Genomic DNA, 23,247 nt, shown 5'->3' on the forward strand with positions numbered 1-23,247 from the left:
AGGTCAGGGGAAATGGAAGGCAGTTAATTTTCCAGCGTCAAAGGTCTGAATAATTCTGTCAATATGATATTTCAGTTTTGGCTTTTAAATAATGTTTCTGCTTTGTCATTATGGTGTATTGAGTATAGACTGATGAGGGGAAAAAATAATTTTGATGATTTTAGCTTGAGGCTTCAACATAACAAAATATGAAAAAAGTGAAGGGGTCTGACTCTGAACACGTTCGGAATGCAGTGTAGTCTAATAATATCTAATACCTCCTTTCGAACAAACGCAAACCTAGTTCTTTTGCTGGGCTGGTGCTGGTCAGCAGTTGGTTCAACTTGTGAACTGTGTCAGTACCAGTTTGCTTTTCCACAAGCTAGAGAGCCACGCCATTATGTCACTGTATACATCTCTGCTCTTTTAGCAAGGCGTACTACAGTCTGTTTACTAATGTTGCTCCTGGCTAGCCATTGTTGTAAGCTAACGCTATCCCACCAACGCTATCGCACTGACGCTAGCCCATATCAATCACATTGCAGTTAAAAAAATCAAATCAAATAATTGATACACATTTTAGTTGGTCTTGTTGGTCATGATAATCCCACCCCCAGCCCTTAACGTAAGTGGTTCGTGGTTCAAGACCAGCAAAGAGTTTGTTTTTTTGTAAGAGAGCCGGTTCTTTAGTTGTTAAAACACAAGGGCAACCGGTTTAAGATTAGGCACCGGCTCCAAACAGGGGTTCAAGAGAGGAGAGGTAATAATGTGTGAAAAAAGAGGGAAGTGGAAAGACGGAGAGCAAATAAATAAATGATGGAGAGTAAAGGAAGAGGAGAACAAATGTCTGAGGAAAACAGAAAAAGGACATTGATAAACAGAGAGAAATAGTGAAAGTAAAGAGTGATTATAACCTTTGAATGGGTCTGTTTTGAAGGGGTCTTCAGAGTGGAAGGGGTCGGTGTGAAGCTCCTGAGGCTGATTGTTGAACACAGATGGCTTCACTTTGAATGGATCCTCCTGTGGCAAGGAGAAATACAAGCAAATCAATGGACAAAGTGTCTCTTATTTTATTTTACAGTCTTACACACACATTACGGTTGGGTGGAATGGAGAAAATCAAAAGTTGCAATGTTTTTTAAGAAATATCTTCAAAAATACTACACAATGAGATTTTTGTGGGTAGAGGCAAATAATATAGGAGCTAGGACAGAATGGAAAGTTAAAAAAAACTTAATCACAACTCTTATGCCATATAATGAATATCATGATATCAGATAAGATAATATCTAGTCTCATATCACAATACTGATATGATATCATTATATAGCACAGCCCTAACACACATACAAACAACATGTCAGCACGGGGCTCGATTCCCTAAGGCTTCTGTGCCTGGTTTCAGAAAATTTTGCCTCAAACACTTTATCAAACAGGTGCAGCAGGAGCTGCTGTTCGCGTGTCCTTTAGTGACTATTTGCTCCTTATTGCATATGCATGCAAGATAACAATATACAAATGAACATTATTCCTAACATTACCATTATTAGCATTATTATTAGATAGTTTTAGCAAACCAAATAAATTGTCAACTTGGCATAGGTTTATATTCTTAGAAAGAGAAATTAATCAACAATTATCAATGAACACAATACCCCTAATAACACTGAATATAAATGAACAGTGGGGTTGAATTGATTTAAATTGAATTTGACAATATTTAACCTGTCAAATCCCTGTTAGCGACTGTATTCTTCTTTGACGATATACAGGTATTGACAGTGAATGACTCTCTCTACCAGTTGCAATGGCTTACATATATTTTGTGCTCTTTATGCATCTTATTCCATCTCTTTTTAATTTCCCATAACCCTCTGGATTATCACATGTCATATATAGTATGCCATGAATCATTTCAAATTTGGCCCACAGTTTCCTGTACAAAGACACATTATTAGCAACATGTCAGATGCTCACACTTTCAGTTTGACCTCCAAACAAAGCAGTTTAGATAATTTGGATAACTTGTCTCCAACCCATATAATCATTTGACTGCTCTCTTTTCTTGCCCCATTTGGCCTTTTTGTAGTGATGTCCTGTTTCCAGACCTGAACAGTTATCTTAGCAAACACAATGTTATCATAAGAGACGTCTTGCAATTGGATCACACCAGCTGTGATCCCAAATACACATTCATTTCTTAACATGTGTGATCCAAACTATACACATAGAAACACTGAAGACACACACACAAGGTTAAAACAGGCTATTAGACGGTGCAATTACTGTTGTTAACAAGCTTATGTTAAGTTTTATAAAGAATTTGAAGATGTTATGCCACACATGGGAGGTAAAAAGAGTTATGATCAAGATCCCGATCAGTGTTCCTCTTACCATGGCTGGGAATCCTCCGTTCTCTCGGTCACTGAAGCCCTCACTCATATCAGCAAGGTTGGTCATACTGCCTCCATTGGTTCCGTTCAAGGTACTGTTGTACTGCTCAATGCTTTTAGACACTTCCTGTTGGCTGTCCTGAATCTGAGACAACTTACTACGAGCCTGCAGGACACACACACACACACACACACACACACACACACACACACACACACACACACACACACACACAGTTCAGTGACGTTTAAGTGGATATCATCTTGCACAGTCTTCTTGCTTTGGAAAGCTTTTTTTGGATGTCTCTGATATGTGTAGCTTACTACTGACCACCTGCTGGGGTTGAACAGACCTAAACCCACAGTCACAATACCAACAGGCGTGAAACTGACATGAAAAATGACAGTATCTTTTCAGAATATATTTATATTGTTTCAGTATTGTATCATTTTATGGAATCAAGGCAAAAGGTTCATAGAATAATGACTTTAAAGGAAGACAACCCACACAAGCTTACAAATATGTACACATTACTTCAATGGCTTAAATATATTGCCACAGCATAGCAGCACTGCAAAAAAAGGCAACAAACTTCGATAAAATTTTAAGTTGGACAATTAAACTAAATATTTTAGTTAGTTTTGTTTTTGAGTTTGCTCAACTCTGAATTTCTCTGGCACGATTGTAGCGCCGCTATGAAATGTCAGCTAATGTTGTGACCACAATTTTGAGTTAGCATTGATACGCTAATGGCTACTCTTGTAGCTGTAACAAGCAGCGTCAGTTAGCCGCTAGCATCAGTTAGCCGCTAGCATCAGTTAGCCGCTAGCTTCAGTTAGCCGCTAGCTTTCGCTAATGACAGAATTTCACAACAAAGAAATAAGAGTTAGCAGAACTATTGTCCCTTGTTTTGAACCCCAACTTAAAGATATAAGTAACAACAACTCACCAACTTGTTTTGAGCAGACAACTGGCTTCCTTTGTTGTGCTAACTTACATTAATACCCTAAATGTCAGTAATTTATATTTCCAGGTTTTACCAACTTAAATCACTGTTTTAGGCCAAAAAATACAAGTTGGCTTTTTTGCAGTGAGGGGGACCATAAACTGACATCAGTAGTGATAAAGCAGTAGATTATACCTGGTTGATCTCGTCCTGCGTGGCCTTCAGAGACTTTATGATGGTCTCCAGTTGGATCTTGCCAGCAGCCAGACTCTGCTCCAGCTGGTTCTCCTCCTGCTGCAGTCGGCCCAGGTCGGCCTTGGCCCGGCTCAGCTCTTCTTCCTGGCTCTGCAAATCCGACTCCTGGGAGTGAATCTGACTCTGGAGGGTTGAGATCTGGAGGCAGTAAAGAATGAAGTAAGTACATGTGTTTATGCATATAAATATATAAAATATAGCCCTGTTTGAAAATCACATATATCAAAAGTAACACATTATACATTTAATAATTGAGTTTTCATCACTAATGATTAGTAGCAAAGCTACTGCAATGCATCACAGGGTCTGTCTGCCTTTTTTACAGGTTCTCCCTTATCTCCTTGTTCTTTCGCTCTTGCTTTACCATCTGAGACTCTTCCTGGCACTTGATGCGGACTTCGTTAAGCATGTCTTCCAATTTATGTTTCTGCTGGTCCATCTCCTCCAGCCGGTCCTGGGCATCTTGTTTCTGAGCCTCCAGCTCTTGCAGGCTGGCTGTTTCTCTGTCTAGGTCATTCTGCATCTCCTGAGGAGCATAAATCATAAAAACCTATGAACATCAATAAAGTATCATGTGCCAAGGTTAGGTGTCCATCACATAAAAAACAAACGACCAAACCCCCCCCCAAAATGTAATTATTGTCTCGGTTGTATGCGACAAATGCAAAAACCTGGATGCTTCATACACATCTTCTACTTGGCAGCACAGAAGATCCATACCATCACTGCCACTTCAAGGTGAATTAATTAATTCATTTTATTAGACACATTCTAAAATATACATAAGGTTGATAACCCCAAAATCACACTGCCAGTATTTCTAAATACACTGGTATACTGTAATACCATCCAGGCCTAATTATTAGCAACCTGACTATATAATGTTTCTGGCACTGCTGTTGCCAGCACAGAGGCATAACTAACGGTCAGGTAAAACCAAGCCATTTAGTGCACTATATACACACACACACTTTAGAAACACTGTATGTATTTGTATTTGCAGGGCAAAGAGAGACCATTACCTATTTTACATTTATGTTCAAATGGAAAGATAAAAAAGAAAGTTGTAAGCAGTCCACATGAACCAAATCCATGAATTAATCCTGCAGCTGATTGACCACCTCACCTGCACCTCTGCAGTCTTGTGTCTGATGGCCTCCTCTGTCTCCCTGATGTCCTGCTCCAGTGTGTATTTCTCCCTGACACATACGCAAAACACATAAGCACACAAGGGCACAGACAAGTATAATTATATTATAAAAAGAAGGAAAGAAATAAAAAAAGAATCAAATAACAGACCCCTGCTCTATACAGGCATTAACATGTAATGAGTAGCAAGACACTGAATTGGGATTCTATAAAATCCACAATGTCAGAAATAAAAAAAATTGTGTGTGAACTCAAAGAAATGAGTGTGTTTTTCTAAATATTTATGTATTAAAAGTAATTAGAAGGGCTATAACTAATTAAATGTGTAATTTATTTTTTTGAAACCGGAATTACCACCTTCGCCAGCCAGTCAATATGCAGTTTTCATCCATGTCTGTTCAAACTCATGTATGTAGTGAAGACTTTTAATTTAACCTAATAAAATCTATTAATTGTATTTGTCATAATTAACGTGTGAATTCTTGAGTTATGTCCAAAAACTTGCTTTGTGAAGTCACAGTGACTTTGACATCTGACAGCAAAAATCAAATGAGTTCATCCTTGAGTCCAAGTGGACATTGGTGCCAAATTTAAATAAATACACTGAAGGCGTTCCTGAAATATTGCATTACCAAGAAAGGGACAGATGGATGTAAAACATGGCTCTGGCCATGGTTATCACTGGCGTGGAGGCATAAAAAGTGCATGCATTTCCTAAAATCTTAAGAATTTTGAGTTTATTTGCAAAGAACTGCTTTCTTTTTAAAGAAATTTAAAAAAAAGATTATTAATGCTATAGGAAAAATATTAAGTGGGGCTAACAAGTTGATCAAATAAAACTACGGTATGTCTGTTGACACAGATTTATTCTGTGGACTCGGTGTCAAATACACAGCATTTGACTCCATCTGAGGAAAATCCTGCATTACATCTATGGAGCAGCACAATTTCCTTTGAGTATGAGGTGAACGAATATCCCTACATGTTTGTGTGCAACTATGCTCTGCAAATACACTGGGTTTCAGACAGATCCCTTTAAGGATAGTTTCATAATTATGTGTGCCCAAAAGTGCCCAAATGAATAATGAAATAGCTTTTTTCCTGCTCCTTTTTTTATAGTGACCTTTTAAAGATCCACTTTGAATGTGATGGGGACCAAATCCATAGTCCTCCTTCTGTACAAAAATAAATTCCACAGATAATATTCTAAGCTTATTTGAGTAATCAAGTCATTATTGATTAAAGATGAATCATGAAATAAATGCAGCCTAAATTCAGAAATCGTCAGAGTACCATATCCCGACTTTCAGAATCACTGGTACATACAGATAAACCTGATATCAACTGAACAATGCTGATATACTTTTAGACACAAATCATTAAGCTTGGCTAATCTGGCTAACCAGACTAAATTAAATAGCATGGTACAGACGATAGACAACAGAATATTCAAAGCATCTCAACAGCATTTTCTGGCTCTGAGACTTTCTGTATGAATGTGTTTCTTGTTGGATAACTAAAAGGGGAAAATCAGAAGCCGGTAAACATATACTAAGTGCTGTTCATGACATTCAGAGAATATCTATGTTTCAGTGTCTGAGCATGGATTGCCTTCTCGTTCTTATTCCCAGCTCATCACCAAGGTTAGAATAGTTTTGGTTTTTTCATTAGTTTTAGTTTTAATTTCATTGTCAATTTTTGTTTTCAAATTCAGTTAGTTTTAATGAGTTTTTAGAGTAAGTTTGCTAGTTTTAATTAGTTTTTATTTTTTGGAAAATGCTTAGTTTTAGTGTAATTTTTTTTGCAATGGGGTATTTGTTGGGTGCGAGATTCAATAAGGTCGCAATAAATGTATTATTTCCTTTGTCTTATCCATCTCAGCCCCAATAAGTTTATTAAGTCATAAAACCAAATGGATGAAATAAATTTCAAATCAACCAAAAAGGTTTACGTATGAAAAAAGTTGACAAAGAAAAACTAAGGACATTTTCACTATAATTTTAGTTAGTTTTGTATCCGCAAAATATAGTTTCAGTTAGTTGTTTTTTTATTCTAGTTTTTTATTTTATTTCAGTTAACGAAAATCTTTTTCAATTCTAGTTTTCGTTATTTCATTAGTTTTCATTAACCATAATAACCTTGCTCATCACACTCATTTCTCTGCTGAGGTCACCATTACTTCACTATATCTTTAGATTGCAGATATTTGTTAATGCTATATTAATGGTCTGAATGTCTTGTACAGCATCTTTAAAGCCGCGTAGGGAACTTATGTCTTTAGTTCCAGTATGAAAAGCAGAAATGACTACAGCAAGCAAAATTTCTTTCATTGTTCATAGGGGCACCCGGCTATTGTTTTGAGACAGACTTGAAACATTGTGGACCTATCCTTTACCAAATTCAGTATCTTGACTGCAGGCATCAAGGTGACAAATATGGAAGAAATATCCTATCTTTATTCAAGAGCGTAGATTTTCAGTTTGAAAGCATGATTTTATTCCTTTTCAGTGACACAGCTCCTTCTCGTGCTCAGATTTATTCTCCTTATGCTCACATTTTGTGCTCGCACTCAGATTTCTGCTGCTTTCTTTTAAAATGTTTGCTTGAACTCAAAAATCACATGCTTGTGCTCACATTTCTCCTTCTTGGACACAAACATTTTGCTCGCATTCAAATGTCCTGTGCGCGCTCAGATCTAAAGTGTTGTTTTTTGTTTTTGTTTTGCTGTGTTTGTTAGCTTTTGTTTTTCTGTTTCATAAGCCAAGTATTGATTTTGTATGTTTTAAAAACGGTTTTTAATAATTTCTTTGAATTGTAATCGGTATTCCACTTTTTGGTAAATTATTGAATATAATATTGTAGTTTTTTCTAATAACTGCCAGAGATTCTAGATTCTAATTGTTACTCTGTTTGCTTTTACTATGTATTTCAATTGTGTCCTGTTTGATGGCTAATGGGGATCTTAATAAATAAATAAATTAATTAATAAAAATAAAGTTCTCAAAACGTATGTACACACACTCAGAACAAGCACGTCCTCTCAAGTTGAGATATCTGCTCAGACAAAAGAATGTCCCTCCCTGCACTTAACATAATGTGTTTTACCGGCCAATAGGGAGACAGCTAGAGTGTGGACCAATCAAATGTCGGATGCCGCCTTGAGCCTGGTATATGGTCTGTTTGTAAAACTGCTTCTCTCTTAAAAATACTCTAATTTACCATATTAGCCAGCTATTTGAATCCTCACCTATTTAAGACGCCAGCATATTTATTCATAATTAATCTTAAGTAATCCTAAAAAGAGTTATCTTAGTTAAGATTTTTTCTAATTTTATATTAGCTCAATATATTTTATATACTATAAATACTCTTGTTTAGATAGGATAATTCTTCCATAGACAAAAATAAGCAAATCTGAAGATAGGTGAAGCCTACTGCGGACAAGTAGGAGGGAGAACTGCTTATTCTGTGCGTGTCAGAGTAGATAACTGTTGTACCGTGTTGTGTATACCGTGTTGTACTATGTACCGTAGCTGGTGTGTTTACCTGAGAATATTCCACTGGGTAAAGGCAAGAGTGCTGACGCAGCATGGAGAATAAGTAGTGAACAAACAAAAATTTGATAAAATACACACATCAAAAAAAAGAGTGGATTGTTGGCTAGGTGCCTGGATGAATGGATCGATGAAAGGAAGAAGGCGGGAGGATGAGACAAAGCCAAGATGAGAAGTGAAACTCATCTATGTTTGATAGTGCATGATTCCTTATAAAGTGTGTATTTTACCACAGAAAAATGTCTGGACCATATTTTTTACAGAGCATGCTGTGGGCTGCATGTTCTGCAGCTGTCCACAGCTCTGTAGCTGTGTCCCCTATCTTAGCATGTAAATGCTTTTGGAAGGGACAATCTATAAATTCCATTAAATGCATACAATTATCCACCAGTGTTAAGTCTCACAGACACAGAAGCGCTCTGTCAATACCCACTGTAGGAGCCAATATTATGTTAAAGAAAGTTGAGATTTTTACTGTAGATTACAGCGTGTTTTATATTGATTTTGGTTGTGTTATGACATTATTGCTTTTTATTATATAGTTGTCAAATTTACCACAGCACCTGAAGTAGGCGCTGCTCATGCACATTATTATTCTGAAGGACTTGCTAAAAGGTAAAAAAGGTGGATTAGCAGAGTGCTAAGAGGTACAGGGAAAAAAGGTTTTTTGAACGTCACTTTCAGATGTTACCGTTCTTTTCAGATGTTACAGTTACTTCCTGATGTTTGTGGACCGTTGTGAAAACCAAGAGAAGCTTGGAATGATGTGTGTATTGTTGGAAATACCTGGATTCAGCAACGAGAAATAAACCAACGAAACTACGACCTGACTCCGGTGGTTTGTGAGTTATTGAGGAACACAAAACAGTAACATACGAGTCGAGCCAGCTGTACCAGCCTACTGCTAATAAATTGAGTGGCTTTAGAATTAAGATCTACGTTTGCCACTACACCCACACTTGGGGTAACCAAGGGCCCACTGAGCCATGTTGGTTAATGAGGCCATCCCATGGCTCATGCTAATACATGGCTCAGTCAAGCTCATTTTGGTTGGTGTGATTTCTATATAAAAAAATTAAGTAAGATCAACAATACAGGTTAAATCAAATGACACTGAGGGGCTGCAGAATGTTTACCATATTTAAAGCAATTAGACCAAGCTGTCTAGAGGAAGGTGGGCCTATTTAAAATAATTCTGTGATATTATATTGAATGCATTCTGTCTGATAATGGTTTTTTGGGAAAGGAATAAGGATGATCTGCAACCGATCAGCTGATAAACTGCTCTATGAGAGGTCTGTTTATAGGTCAATCAGTAAATGAGTTCTGGTGATCCAAAGGCAGGATTAAATATCTAACCGGCACCCAGGAAGGTCTAATGATGTCTGCATAGTAACTACCAGTGGTGGAATGTTACCAAGTACATTTACTCAAGTACTGTACATAACTGTTGTTATGTGCAGGGAGAGCACACACCACTTCTCCACCGCTACACATTCTTTCTCAATGAAGGGGCACAAAATGACGAAGGTTTAAAAAAGTTAAAAACAGAAAAGTTTAATAAAAGGACTTGTGTAAAAAGTCAAAAGTAAAGTAAAAGTAAAAAGTTCATCACAATTTCAAGAGGTAACTTGCAACTACTTCCAACTGTAACCACAGCCTCAGCTCGCAATGTTTGCTGTCTGTGGGTCCCGTTGCGGTCTTTTGGGCGGTGCTGCTGCTGGCACTTAGCCGCGGATTGTTCAAAAATGTAATACCTCGTCAGAAGACGTTTATTACTTTTTTACTGGCCTTATTTTTGGCTTATTTCATTTACAACCTTTTAAAACCCCGCGTCAACCCTGTACTTTGATGCTGTCTTCATGTATCTGATTTACAAATTGCGCGTCTGTTTACTTGATCACATTACAGCGCTTTTTATCCTTAAGTTTGTAACTTCACTTTTCACAGTTAGCGTTTTTGATCTTTTTTATAGTCACCTCTAGATGGCTACTAAAATAAACAAAAGCACCATCAGGTTTATGAGTAGTGTGTGTTTTTTCTTTGCTTTGCTTTTCATCAGTAAGTTAATTTTTCTCCTCCCGTGAGCTTTCACTCTTTTTCAGCTGTGGCTGAGCCAGAGTGACCTAATATTAGCTAAGCGGAAAATCAGGCTAATGTTGGTGCTGTACCGAGTGAGCACCGGGGAGGTTCCTGTTCCTCTAACAAAGAACACGACTTCTTGTGGTGGCAGTTTTAAAAAATAAGCCGTGGTGAAAGTTAACGCCACCATACTTTGCTACGATCAAGGACTTTATAGGCAGACAGCTTTACCTAATGTAGCTAGCAGGGATGGTAGCTAGTTAAAAAGTCTAAAAAGCAATGTACCATGATCACCATGTTTGTTTGTTTTATTACACTTTATAATCAAAACACATGGTAAACATGTGAGAAACACATTAAGAGATGCAATGATCACGAGTATGAGGTGAAGGTAACGATTTTTTTTCCCCCAGTGAATGTTTTTATCACTGCTATCCTTGTATATTTATATATTGAAGCCTATTCTGTTTTCTATAATATGTGCCTGAAATACAGATTATTATATAAGCGGTTTTAGCACCACCAGGAAGAAAATAGCTGGATTTTCACATACAAATCCAAGCTACTTTCTCTGTATAATTTTGAAGTTATTGACTTGGTGCTGGTTTAAGGTCAGATCCACTTTACACTTCATCTGTTGATGTCACTCATTCAGTCTCACTCACGCGTGAGAATAATGTAATGTTACAGCTACATGGCACTCTTGGTGGAGATGTTAGACAGATAGAACATGAATGTAGTTTTTACACACAAAGATAGTGGCAAAAATTGTGTCGTTGTGGCTTCCTCTGTTGTGTACAGTTTTTAGTACATGTTTTGTGTTGTGCTGCGTCGTGCAAAGCTGTTATGTTTATGTCTGTTGTTTTCTGCAAGTAAATACTATTAAATCACGAGGTATATCGCACATCTCTTGTTTTATGTCTCCTCGCTCCTCGATTGAACCGGAAATTGTTCTGCTGCGTCATCTTTGCGACAGTCTCAAAGCTGTTATTTGAACTCATTTGTGAAAAAGTGGATGACGTGCTGAAGAGTCTCTGATATCTTAGCATTTTTTTCTCTTTTTGCTCCCATTGTGGATGCTGCATTGTTTTTCTTTTTTTTAGTTTAACATTACCTGTCAAGTGTCAGTGTCTTGTTGGTTCGTGGTCTGCACAAGGAAGTCTGCTGCCAGATTATCATAATAATAATAATTATTATTATTATTATTATTATTATTATTATAGCTAGCATGCACATCCAATTACAAATCAAATGTGATTCATCAACATTCTCTTGTGGGTAAAAACAGAGTTGGCTGTTGCTCATGTTTCATGACTCCCACATAGGATTTTCTTTTTCCCCTCTTACTGCTGTACAAAAGTAGACGAAAATAAGAACATGAGTCCTATCGTGTATTGCCGGTGTAGTCCTCATATGGTACACGCAGCATAGAACTGCTGTATTTGAAAACAGAGGTCTATCATTATAAATGTTAAATTATTTTTTAAAAATACACTTTAATCATGTAATTTTAGTCAACAATATTGTATGTGAATGCTGACCAAGGTTATTATAGTTAACGAAAACTAACGAAATAACTCACTTAAAACTAATCAAAACAAACTAAATTTGAAAACAAAAATTCCCAACAAAATTAAAACTAAAACAAATGAAAAATCCAAAACTATTATAACCTTGATGCAGACACATTTAGTGTTTAAAGTCTTGGGAAAAAAGGTTGTTGATAAGCATAGTTTTTTATTTTTTGTAATTTTGAAAAAAACATTTAGGTTGCAACCAACAAGGATCATACTAGTTAAGACGTGATGTGGTCTGCATGTTATTCTCGCCACTGAAAGTGATGAAGCCGGGACATGGTGATGACAATGGATAAGAGAGGGAGTTGATGTTGGATGGTTAACTAAGGTGTTTTGGCTGCTTACAAGTGACAAGTTTAGCAAAACTGAAAGAGCTCTAACACAGACCATCATCGAGTGCGTTTATAGTAGTGAGTAGCAACTAACAGTGAAACTATAATGTCAATTCTGAGACAATTACTGCAAATTTGCAAACGGCTACAATGTTAACACTGTCAGTGCTTTCGTGTAATTTAGGCGATGCTAGTGAAATTATTTGTTACCTCTGCAGCTGGGCGATCTCTTGGCTGATGTCGTCCAACTCCTTGACGCCAGTGAACTCCCCTGAACCTACTGAACTAGAGCTGTCCTGTAGAGAGAGACAGAGGCAGAGAGAGAAGGAGAAGAAGGGTGGAAGACATGAAAAAAAAGAGGTTGGCAAAATGAACTTTATTTGTTGAAAAAGTGAAGTGGGACAATGAAATGGTACCAACTGATCTATGGCAGACCAGGCCAAAAGAAGGAGAAGAAGGAAAAGAGAGGATAGGTAAGAAACCAGTGCCAAATAAGAGGAGTAGCACAGAGGTTGAATCAGTTGATGCGGGCTGGGTCAATCACCAACATCTGGAGTGTCTTTAGCACTCACAAACTGCCGAGGAGAGTAAAGATTCAGGATTTTCATATTCTGCCCTCTGACAACATTTAGTTTTCATAAAGGTGGGTTTCTAGTATTTTATCCACTAGCTTTTGTTAGTGACACGGCTCCAATAATGTGGAGACATTTCTTGAAAAAATTAAAAGAAAAAGAAAAAAGGCCTGACAAGCTATTGCTATATTAAAAAAAGAGTACTGTTACACTTATTTGAAGTACAGAAAGCCTCTGAATTCATCTAATAAAACCAGCAGTGGGTTGCACCAGCTATGCGTAACTTCAAACATAGCTTAGTTTAAGTTTTTGATCAGCTAATGAACAGCCTGTTTGGGTTTAAATGCAGTTTTCAATAATTTGCCTGCTCTATTTTTTTTTGTCTCTTGCTCCTGTTTCTTCTTTTTGCTTTTCTAAGCTTTACTTACAAGCTGGTTACATTCCACCAGTGCAAAATGTGAATACTTGTAATTTTCCCCTGCTTTAAGATGTTGTTCAGGAGTGTAGTGCTCGTTTAGTCAATGCTTCACTGACACACAGTCAGATGTTTCACGACTGTTCGATTAATCCCAGGTTGTAATGGACACATCTCAGATTGTTGTATCATCAGAATGGCTTTCCAGGATTATACAACAAAGGAGAACTTCCTAACTCTTTTGCACTGGAGAGAACGAGAGGTGTTGATATTTAGTATTCATGTGTTTAAAAACTATGTCTGTGAAAACAACATCCCCATTCATAAACTGGTTGCTATTACTACAGATGGGGCCGCAGCAATTTTCTCATGTAATGGTGTTCAGACTGATAAACTGGATTTAACCAAAAGCCCTTCAGTAGCACTTATTTAAGGCATTAAATACCGAATCCTACCTTTTGTCTCTGTGGTGCAACCAAACAGTGACACAGTATCATACTAACTAGTTTCAACTAGGGCGGGGCGATGTATCGATATTAAAAATATATTGATATATGTTTAAATGTCATATGGAATTAGACCATATTGCATATGTCACTATAGTTAATTTTTTTTCTTTCTGTATATAAATGCTGCCCTTACTAGGGTTTCTCATATTTAGCTATTTTGTAATGTTCGTTGTTCTTTTCTCATATGAATATAAATATTTCTGGTCATAAGATGCTCTAATATGTGTCAACAGACTATAATTGACCCATTTTAAGCATTTTAAAATGTGGCCGTTTTTGACAAAAATCGACATGCTATAGTATGACTTTTTTTTGTTGAAAGGGTCATTTTTGGACATCCCATAATGTGGTAATTTGTTGCTATTTTTCAAAAAACAGTTCTTGACCTATGAATCCTGGGACAAGCTGATTTCCTAACCTCTCGGCCACAGACCACCCATATACAGCAACTTTCAGACAAGCTATACCACCATTGGCCTATTCTATTTCATAGTCTATTTTTATTCAAGATATTTTTTTATTTAAATGTGCACTTTATGGAGCTTTGATTAAAAAAAGTAGGAGTATTCCTTTTGTTATACAGTATTAATATATGGGGATATGACTTTTGGTCCATATCGCCTGGCCCTAGTTTCAACTATCGGCTAATGTGGACTTTATTAACCATCTCAAGGGAGAAATTATGTATAGCTGGTGCAACAGTCTGTTGGGCCACAAATAACTGCTATTATCATTTTTAAAGAATCTAAATTGTCGACTAAAAGTGATCTTGAATCTTCCCTTGTTCAGCAGACAGTTGGCAGGGTGAGACATTGTCACTGCACTGTACTTGAATGAAGAGAAAAGTCTTGCAAATGCTTTTCAGTAATCAGCCTATGACCAGCCACTGAAAGCATTTATAGGTTAAAACACAGAAGGTCCATGTTACCTACCCACAACTTCAACATTATAGCCTGAGAGAGGGGAAAGTTAAACACACAAGCAGTGGTGTTAGGAGAAGAGAAGAACAGTGGGCAGTAATTATCTGTTTTACATTTACGTCTCTATGTGGATGTAGGTTTTTGAGATTGGTACAGCCCAAGAAACAGAATGTGTAACAGACAATGTGTACACCTTTAGAGCAGGAGAAATATGGAGAATGAAGAGAAGGAGTATTGACTCACCCGTCTCATTTCAGACAGAGCGGCCATCTCTGATCCCACTGGGGTCATGTATCCTGACATACTCTGCAGACATACAGAAATGACTTAGTTTATGTCAATGCAGATATAAAACAACAATTATAATGCATCCCATGTCAAAAGACATAAAATATTAGGAAAAAGCAATCAACAATAAGCAGGTTACTCATTCCTGTGTTATCTAATATTAGTATTATGCCATGCTGTGAATATACAAAGTGAATAATTCTCCAATGTATATGGAGAATGATAACACTTTCATATTGACAAGTATAATAATACAATTAAACTGACAACATGAAAAACATTACAATAACATTTCAATCTGTATAAGATGTTCACTACAAAAATAAGCATCATTCTGTCTTCATGCCACCTTCAATTTTTGTTTTCATGCACACCATCCCCTCCCCACAACAAATACTGTTGTTAACAGCAATATTACCTAGGTTCAAACAAATCAAAATTTTATTCTGAATAAAAAGTGACAGCCCTATTACTCAGGGTTCGTACACTTTTTCAGTGGTCAAATTCAACCACTTTTCAAGGACTTTCAAGGTCCATTTTCAAGCTTTTTCAGTACCTTTCAATGGCTGTAAATGGCATGTTTTAGATGAGTACTTTGATACTAAAAGGGGTCATTTCACTTAACCATACCACCAGCAATGGTATTACACTTTTAACAACTAAAAGTAGTTTGCTAATCTCATAAAACATACTGGTATGGGAATCTAGGGGCTAGGAGCAAAAGTAAGCTCACAAAAATCATCAACCGGCAGCTGGTGGAACTAAACACGACCCAAACTAGGAGGAAAGCCCCACAAATAGGCTACTTCAGGAGCCCTCACATCCACTAGGAATTAGAAAAACTCCCTTCAGTAAGAAGATACAGGGTAGAGCAACAAGAAACATCTCAGAAACAAGAAGACGGAGGTGAGACCCAGGCGGAGCGGTCTTCATTTCAGATAGGCTATAGGTTATTCAGTTTTGGTTTTTTTTCCATTGAAAATGCGGTTATCTATAGTCAGATTGCAAGAGAAATACAGTAAGAATTTCAAGCACTTACAAGCACTTAATCCAAAATCCAAGCACTTTTCAAACCTTGAAATTCAACATTAAAATTCAAGTATTTTCAATGATTTACAAAGGATAAAGCACTTGATACCACTATCCTAAATTAGAGGACAACCAGATCTACCTCTTGACTCCATGAAATACATAGATATCTCACTCACTCAGGAATCATGAACCGTTAGTGAATGTTGGACTTACTGGTACGGGAGTGCCCCTCTCAGAGGGTGGGATCATGTCAGCAGTCAGGGCTTGTGGAGGGTCGATGCCCTTGCTGACTTTCTGCTGGATGAGATACATAGCGAGGGCAAATTGCTCCCTGGTCAGCTTGCCTATCTGCCTCGTGTCTGCCAGAGCCCTGCAGCGCAGAGCAGACATTCAACAGGAATATATTCACATAACTCAATCATCCTGAGCAGGCTGACGACACCAACAAAAAAAACAACAAAAAACAAGACTATGTTTGGACTATTTGGAATAAAAATATCGAATTTATAGTTCACAATAGTGGATGGATTTTTTTTTGTTGCTCATGTTCTAATTTTCATTAAAAAATATATCAAAATAATAATATTTCTTCACATATTCGGAAATGTTAATATAATAATAATAGTATATTAAGAAATATTGTGCTTCCTGCAATTTGGATATAGCATAAGTTCATATTGCATTTTGATCTCATTTTGAATAGATGACTGGGTATTAAATAATATTAATAATAATAAATTTAACCTCTGACCTGCTGAAAATCCTATTTTGCAGTAAATGCTAAAACTTTTTGTGTGTGAAGCACTTCTCTGATACTGATAGATGTAATAGTACAATTTCCTAATAAAGCATCCTTTATAAGCAAATGCTTTATAAATGATTAAATAATTATTTGCTCGGTTTTATAGATCCATTTAAAGCTATTGATAATGGCAGGTTTTGGGTTTGTTTTCATTTGTCCTCATAACTGGTTCAGAACTGATCTATGATTTATTACCTATTAATTAAACCATTACTTATGCCTTATAACTTATGACTTTTAGAAAGGGGTATCAAGCAAATAATAAACCTAGCCAAAATATAGAACACATCATTAACTGTCAAGTATGAAACATGAGTGGCAGCCTGTATCAGTCCTTACCATATGTGAGCTAGTGCGTTTTGAGTAAGTCCAGACTGCATGAAGATGTCCTTTACTTCATGTCCGCTGACAAAACCGTCCAGATCAGCGTCAGTCTTCAGGAAAATGTCGTCATAGCGACCACGGTCAGCGATTGGGACCACCCAGTTTAATGAATGCTGAGACAAAGAATATCCACATGAGAGAGATGCAGAATTTGTAACTTTTTGTGCTCAAAACTAGTCACAATAAAACATAAAAACATTTAATGCTAGTGTTTTACACAGGAGCAGCTTAGTTAGCAATTCTAGTAGGCGCAAGTATGGTTCTTCTCAGGAGATCATTTTCCAAGTTATTATGATAGATAAGGATCAAGTAGAGCTGGGCGATATATCGATATATCGATATAATTTTAAATGTGATATGGAAATAGACCATATCGCATATATCGATATAGTTCCAATTTGCACTGTGATCCTTACTCCAGGCAAGCTGCTGCTTTTATTTAAGATCTTTTTTTATTTAAATGTGCACTTTATGGAGCTTTGATTTTGTTTTTGAAAAGGTTCTCCTGCTATACAATATTTATGTTCACTTAAATAAACAGTTTCAATAAAACTACTTGTGACATGTCATATTTGGCTTTGACATTGACTGAACATTTGCTCTCACTTTGCGATAAAAAATAGCAGGATATATATCGTGTATCGATATTCAGGCTAAATATATCGGGATTTGACTTTTGGTCCATATCGCCCAGCCCTATGCCACAGAGTAATAAACTTTACTGAAGATTCTTGAGAGCTCCAGCTCGTCAAGAAATCTATTTTCAGGACATTTTATAGCAAACGTAAGATACTGTTTAATTCAGAAGGAATGGGGAGTGCTACCAAAGTACAGTGATCATGGTCTTTTTTTAACAAAAACAACAATTGATATAATACAAATCAGTCAAACTAACTAAACTCAAACTAACACATGGTCTCATTTAAATAGCTGTCATACAAAAAAGAAGCAAACAAAGGATCAAAAATAGATCAGAGTTCACAAAACCAATATTGAACTATAGCAAGTCACAATAAATTTAACAATGTTTTTGCTCCAGATTCCTGGTTAAACAAACAACTTTAAATGTGACTTCATCATCTGGAATTAATAACTGCATCCATCCACTCCACACACTTTTAGCACTTAGGGACTATTGTGCTGCCTGATCGAGGTGCCTGAAAGAAGTGTGTACATTAGTGTAGTGTGTGTAGTGTGCATTACCTGTCCAGACTTGAGTGTGTGTTTGGGCGACAGACTGCCGGTGCTGTTCAGTGAGTTCATGCTGCCGTGGGAGGGTGTGGAGCGTAGAGAGTCTTTTGGTGGTGGAGGGCTTGCAGGTAGTCCAGGCATAGAGCCGGCCACGGAGGCCAGACTCTTCTTCCTCTTAGACGGAGGGATAAGGGAAGAGGGGAGGAGTGCAGGAACAGGCTCCTTCTCCAGGGCCCGGTACACCAGGTGCATGGCCTAAGGGAGCACATCCTGCTGTTAATGCATAATTACTGGCTGCATATATTCATTTTGAAAATGAATTAAGTCCCAAACCTCCGACACAATTTTGAGTATTGAGTACAGAGACTAGAGCTGACCCAAAAGCTTCAAAGCTTCAACTGTTGCTGTGGTAGTTAATGTCCAAATCAGTATTCAAATGTTTTATTTTTTTCTTGAAAGAGTCCTCCTGTCTTCCTGCCATGTCCTGGTGGCCAGCTGATCAGCTGTCTGTTAAGTAGCGCAGCAGCGGCTCTCTGTCATTCTTTGGAGGCAGTCCATTCATTTTAAAATCCATAATAACCCAGAGGTGCTGTAAATCGCCATGTTTGTCAGCTAGTCTGCTTAGAGACTGACCTCTGGTGGCAGCTGCTGTGCACTACACACCAAAAAACAGCTACAGTATCAGTTTAACACATTGACTGAAACAGCTGTATCTGCATGTTTGAAGTTATTGTCAATGATATTTCTTCATTTTTCTCCTTTTTCTTCCACCTTTCCTGCCACCTCCATCATTGTTGATGGCTCGGATTACCGGATCCTCAACCCATTCTTGCAACAGTCCTCCAACAGCTCCTGGTACTTTGCAATCTTCCTCTTTTGCACTACCTCCACCTGCAGTCCACCCAGGGAACAGTTACACTACAAAAAAGGGTGTCTAAATACAAGATAAAAACACTAAATCTGAGGGAAATGATCTTGCTGCATGGACAGATAATTTCACTTGACAAGATTTCTTAAATTAAGATTGTTAAATCTAGAAATAAGCATGTTGAACGCTTAAAATAAGAAATTAACTCTTAAAACAAGATAAATCATCAAACTTCGAAGTTCTTGTTATCTTGGTAAGAAACAAATAATTTGTGGTGCACTCTGCTCGGACCAGTTCATCGCTGCTTGCAGCTTTAATTAATCTTGTTTTAAGAGTTAATTTCTTATTTTAAGCGTACAACATGCCTATTTCTAGGTTTAATAACCTTAACTTAAGAAATCTTGTCAAATAAAATGATCTGTCCATGCAGCAAGATTTAGTGCTTTTATCTTGTTTTTAGACATTCCTTTTTTGCAGTGTAGCTCTAATAAAATGAGCAGCCTTGTGCCCTCGGAGATCAAGAAGATGCCTGGTCATGGTCACGACAAAGACTGAGTGATATGTAGTTGAGCTGCCTCTCCAGATCAACTACCATCACACAGTCTCTTGCTGTGGACGGCAGAGCAACAAAGCAGTTCCTGGGTTGTTTCTTCAGCCGCTGCACCTCCTTGACAAAAACGATCATCTTGACTTTAGTCTGGGAATATCTGCTGCTGCTCATGCACTTGCTGACTGCCTCAGCACCCCCCAGCGATAGCACCCCTCAGCCATTGCTTTTCAAGTTTTCAAGTCAATACAGATAATTTCAAAATCCATTTAAAAAAAACACATAAAAAAGGAAAGGAAATAGTGCCGGCAAAAAACAATCATAAAAAACTACAAAAGGGCCATAAAATTGTGTGCATTGAGTCACAGTTATGTCAGGTCATAAAGAATCAACACTACATATGGTAACAACAAGGAAGGTAACACTCACCACTGCAAACTCATCTTTGTCCAGATGGCCATCTTTATCTATGTCACTCAGGTCCCAAACCTAACAGCAAGAAATAAATACCATTCATTTCAATTAAAGGTAAACTAAACTATACAGTTTATCCCATTGCAGGTTTATTGCTAAATATAACAATTCTGCCAGCCACCATTAATGCTCAGGGTTCGTGCACTTTTTCAGTGGTCAAATTCAAGCACTTTTCAAGGACTTTCAAGGTCAATTTTTCAAGCTTTTCCAGTACCTTTCAACGATTGTAAATGGCATATTTTAGATGAATACTTCGATACTAAAAGGAGTAATTTCACTTAACCATACCACCAGCAATGGTATTATACTTTTAACAACTAAAAGTAGTTTGCTAATCTCATAAAACATACTGGTATGGGAATCTAGGAGCTAGGAGCAAAAGGAAGCTCACAAAAATCATCAACCAGCAGCTGGTGGAACGATAAACTACCCAAACTAGGAGGAAAGCCCCACAAATAGGCTACTTCAGGAGCCCTCACATCCACTAGGAATTTGAAAAACTCCCATCAGTAAGAAGATACAGGGTAGATTAAAGAAACATCTCAGAAACAAGAAGACGTAGGCAAGACCCAGGCAGAGCGGTCTTCATTTCAGATAGGCTATAGGCTATTCAGTTTATATTTTTTTCCATTGAAAATGCGGTTATCTATAATCAGATTGCAAGAGAAATACAGTAAGAATTTCAAGCATTTACAAGCACTTAATCCAAAATCCAAGCACTTTTCAAACCTTGAAATTCAACATTAAAATTCAAAAATTCAAAAGCATTTTCAAGGATATCAAGCATCCGTACGAACCCTGAATGCTACTTCATATTTGTGGGGAAATAAAACATACTGAAGTTCTGGCTCGGGTGGTTTAAAGTTCATTCATTAGGACAACAAGCCTAGTTTAAGACCCCATATAAGAGATTAGAATTTAAGTCAATACCTTCCCAAGGACATCCAGAGGTAGCTTGGAGTTGATCAGGACTGGTTTGACCTTCTCTCCTGACAGCAGGCCATTGACTGGAGCCAAACTCTCAAAAATCCCGTCAAATTTACTCTTCTCCTCGGGCTACAAAGGAAAACACACACTAGTGATCTTAAAATCCTGATCTAGAAATGTTAGACTGACTGGACCCAACGGTGATATTTGAGAGCTAAAATCATTTTATGTAGCGATTGGGACATTTTACACAGAAAAAAATAACCATTTATAGCTCATTACTGGACTAATACCAACATATGTATGAGAAACTACAGCTTACATAAGAGTTGCGTCAAGTTACCGACATGCATAAATTGGACCAACAATTTTGGCCAATGAGCTGAAAACTGCCTGGTTTTGACAATGGCCAAACTATCTGTGTATCATTAATGATAATATTCTACTGTGTGTGTTCATATGTTTGTGTTTCAACACACCCTGACAGCCCAGTGTAATTCCCCAGAGGCAGAAGCTGTGCTGCTTAGAGACGGACTGCTGGTGTCCTTCTGAAATCATACAAAGATGGCGGTCATACAACTATTACATCATACTTTCACTGGAAATAAACATACATCTTCTCTGATTCTGAAGTTTTGATACAAACCTTTATTTGTACATTGATTTGCTTTAATAGCATGATAACAACAGAAATGGTTTATTTTACAAACAGATAAAAAGTCTGCAGGTCAATATTTTGAAAAAAAATCTTGTTTTTATACAGGGAATATGTGGATTTAAGCTTAAATGATGAAGTCATACTCACAAACTTGGGGGGAGGGACTGTGAGGTTGAGGCTGGACAAACTGACATCCTGGCCACTTTGAGCACAAGCCACCAGCCGCAGAGCTACGTAAAATCCCTGAGAGAGAAAACGGAAATTATTTATTATTATTATTATTACCCATTAGGTTTTTATCATTCTCTACCTAACTAAAACCGATGTAGCACCCTAAACCCTCCGATCATACATTAGTACGGTGAAAGGAAAAAATAGAAAATATTTATATGTAATTATATTAATTAATTCATTTATTTATTTATCCGCATTCGGGTCGTGAGGGGCTGGAGGCGATCCCAGCTGACATTGTGTGAGAGGTAGACCTGTCACGATAACAAATATTTTAGGACGATATATATTTTCCCAGAAACTATCACAATAAACGATAGTATTGTTGTATCGATGTTGTTTTAGTTTTATAACCATATTAGAGCATCATGAGTACATCCTGTTCCACGGCAATGAGTTTTTAAATCTCGAGAATATTAAACATTGGAATTGAAATGTGAAAAAGAAATATTAAAATATTCTAGATAAATAAAACATAAATAAATAAACTACAACCAAAACAAATAAAATAGACTTTCAGGCTCTGTTAACAAAACATTGCAATGAGATAAACATTATATATTATATTATTTTACAGCTGGAATGGCTGCTTGGGAAATATTTTTTAAAATTCCGGCAGTTCGTGGTGCCTGTCAAACACCTGCAGCATTACTTTAAACACAACAATAAAAAAAGCACAAAAAGTCACGCATGTAAACAACAATATATTGAATCCAGAAGAAAAACTATCGTGTCTATTTTTATATATTAAACGATAAGATGATATAGTAATTATCGTGACAGGCCTAGCGAGAGGCGGGGTACACCCTGGACAGGTCACCAGACTGTGACAGGGCAAACATATAGAGACAATCACACTCTCATTCACACCTACGGGCAATTTAGAGTCACCAATTAAACTTAAGCTGCATGTCTTTGGACCACGCTGACAGAGGGAGAACATGCCAATTCCACACAGAAGAGCCAGAGTCAAACCGGCGACCCTCTTGCTGTGAGGCAAGAGTGCTAACCAAAACACCGCCATGTATCTCTATATCTACATTCATTCATTCATTATCCGTAACCGCTTATCTGCACTCGGGTCGCGGGGGGCTGGAGCCAATCCCAGCTGACATTGGCCGAGAGGCGGGGTACACCCTGGACAGGCCTCCAGACTATGAC

At 37.3% G+C, this 23,247-nt stretch overlaps 1 protein-coding gene across 1 annotated transcript in view; it reads right to left on the minus strand.

The window, feature by feature from the left end:
- Nucleotides 1-23,247, minus strand: part of LOC131977424 (epidermal growth factor receptor substrate 15-like 1) — a 46,928-nt gene that overhangs the window by 17,485 nt on the left and 6,196 nt on the right. Inside the window, exons 5-18 of the mRNA XM_059340718.1 lie at nt 22,003-22,098; nt 21,677-21,745; nt 21,201-21,326; nt 20,226-20,285; nt 18,394-18,636; nt 17,146-17,303; nt 16,218-16,374; nt 14,928-14,990; nt 12,479-12,564; nt 4,701-4,773; nt 3,939-4,100; nt 3,515-3,712; nt 2,374-2,538; nt 894-999 (exon numbers count right to left, since the gene is read on the minus strand). Coding sequence (XP_059196701.1) covers nt 894-999; nt 2,374-2,538; nt 3,515-3,712; nt 3,939-4,100; nt 4,701-4,773; nt 12,479-12,564; nt 14,928-14,990; nt 16,218-16,374; nt 17,146-17,303; nt 18,394-18,636; nt 20,226-20,285; nt 21,201-21,326; nt 21,677-21,745; nt 22,003-22,098 — 1,762 coding nt within the window. The remainder of the gene's footprint in view (nt 1-893; nt 1,000-2,373; nt 2,539-3,514; nt 3,713-3,938; nt 4,101-4,700; nt 4,774-12,478; nt 12,565-14,927; nt 14,991-16,217; nt 16,375-17,145; nt 17,304-18,393; nt 18,637-20,225; nt 20,286-21,200; nt 21,327-21,676; nt 21,746-22,002; nt 22,099-23,247) is intronic.

This window comes from Centropristis striata, chromosome 9, assembly GCF_030273125.1.
Source record: "Centropristis striata isolate RG_2023a ecotype Rhode Island chromosome 9, C.striata_1.0, whole genome shotgun sequence".
NCBI classification, from domain to species: Eukaryota; Metazoa; Chordata; class Actinopteri; order Perciformes; family Serranidae; genus Centropristis; species Centropristis striata.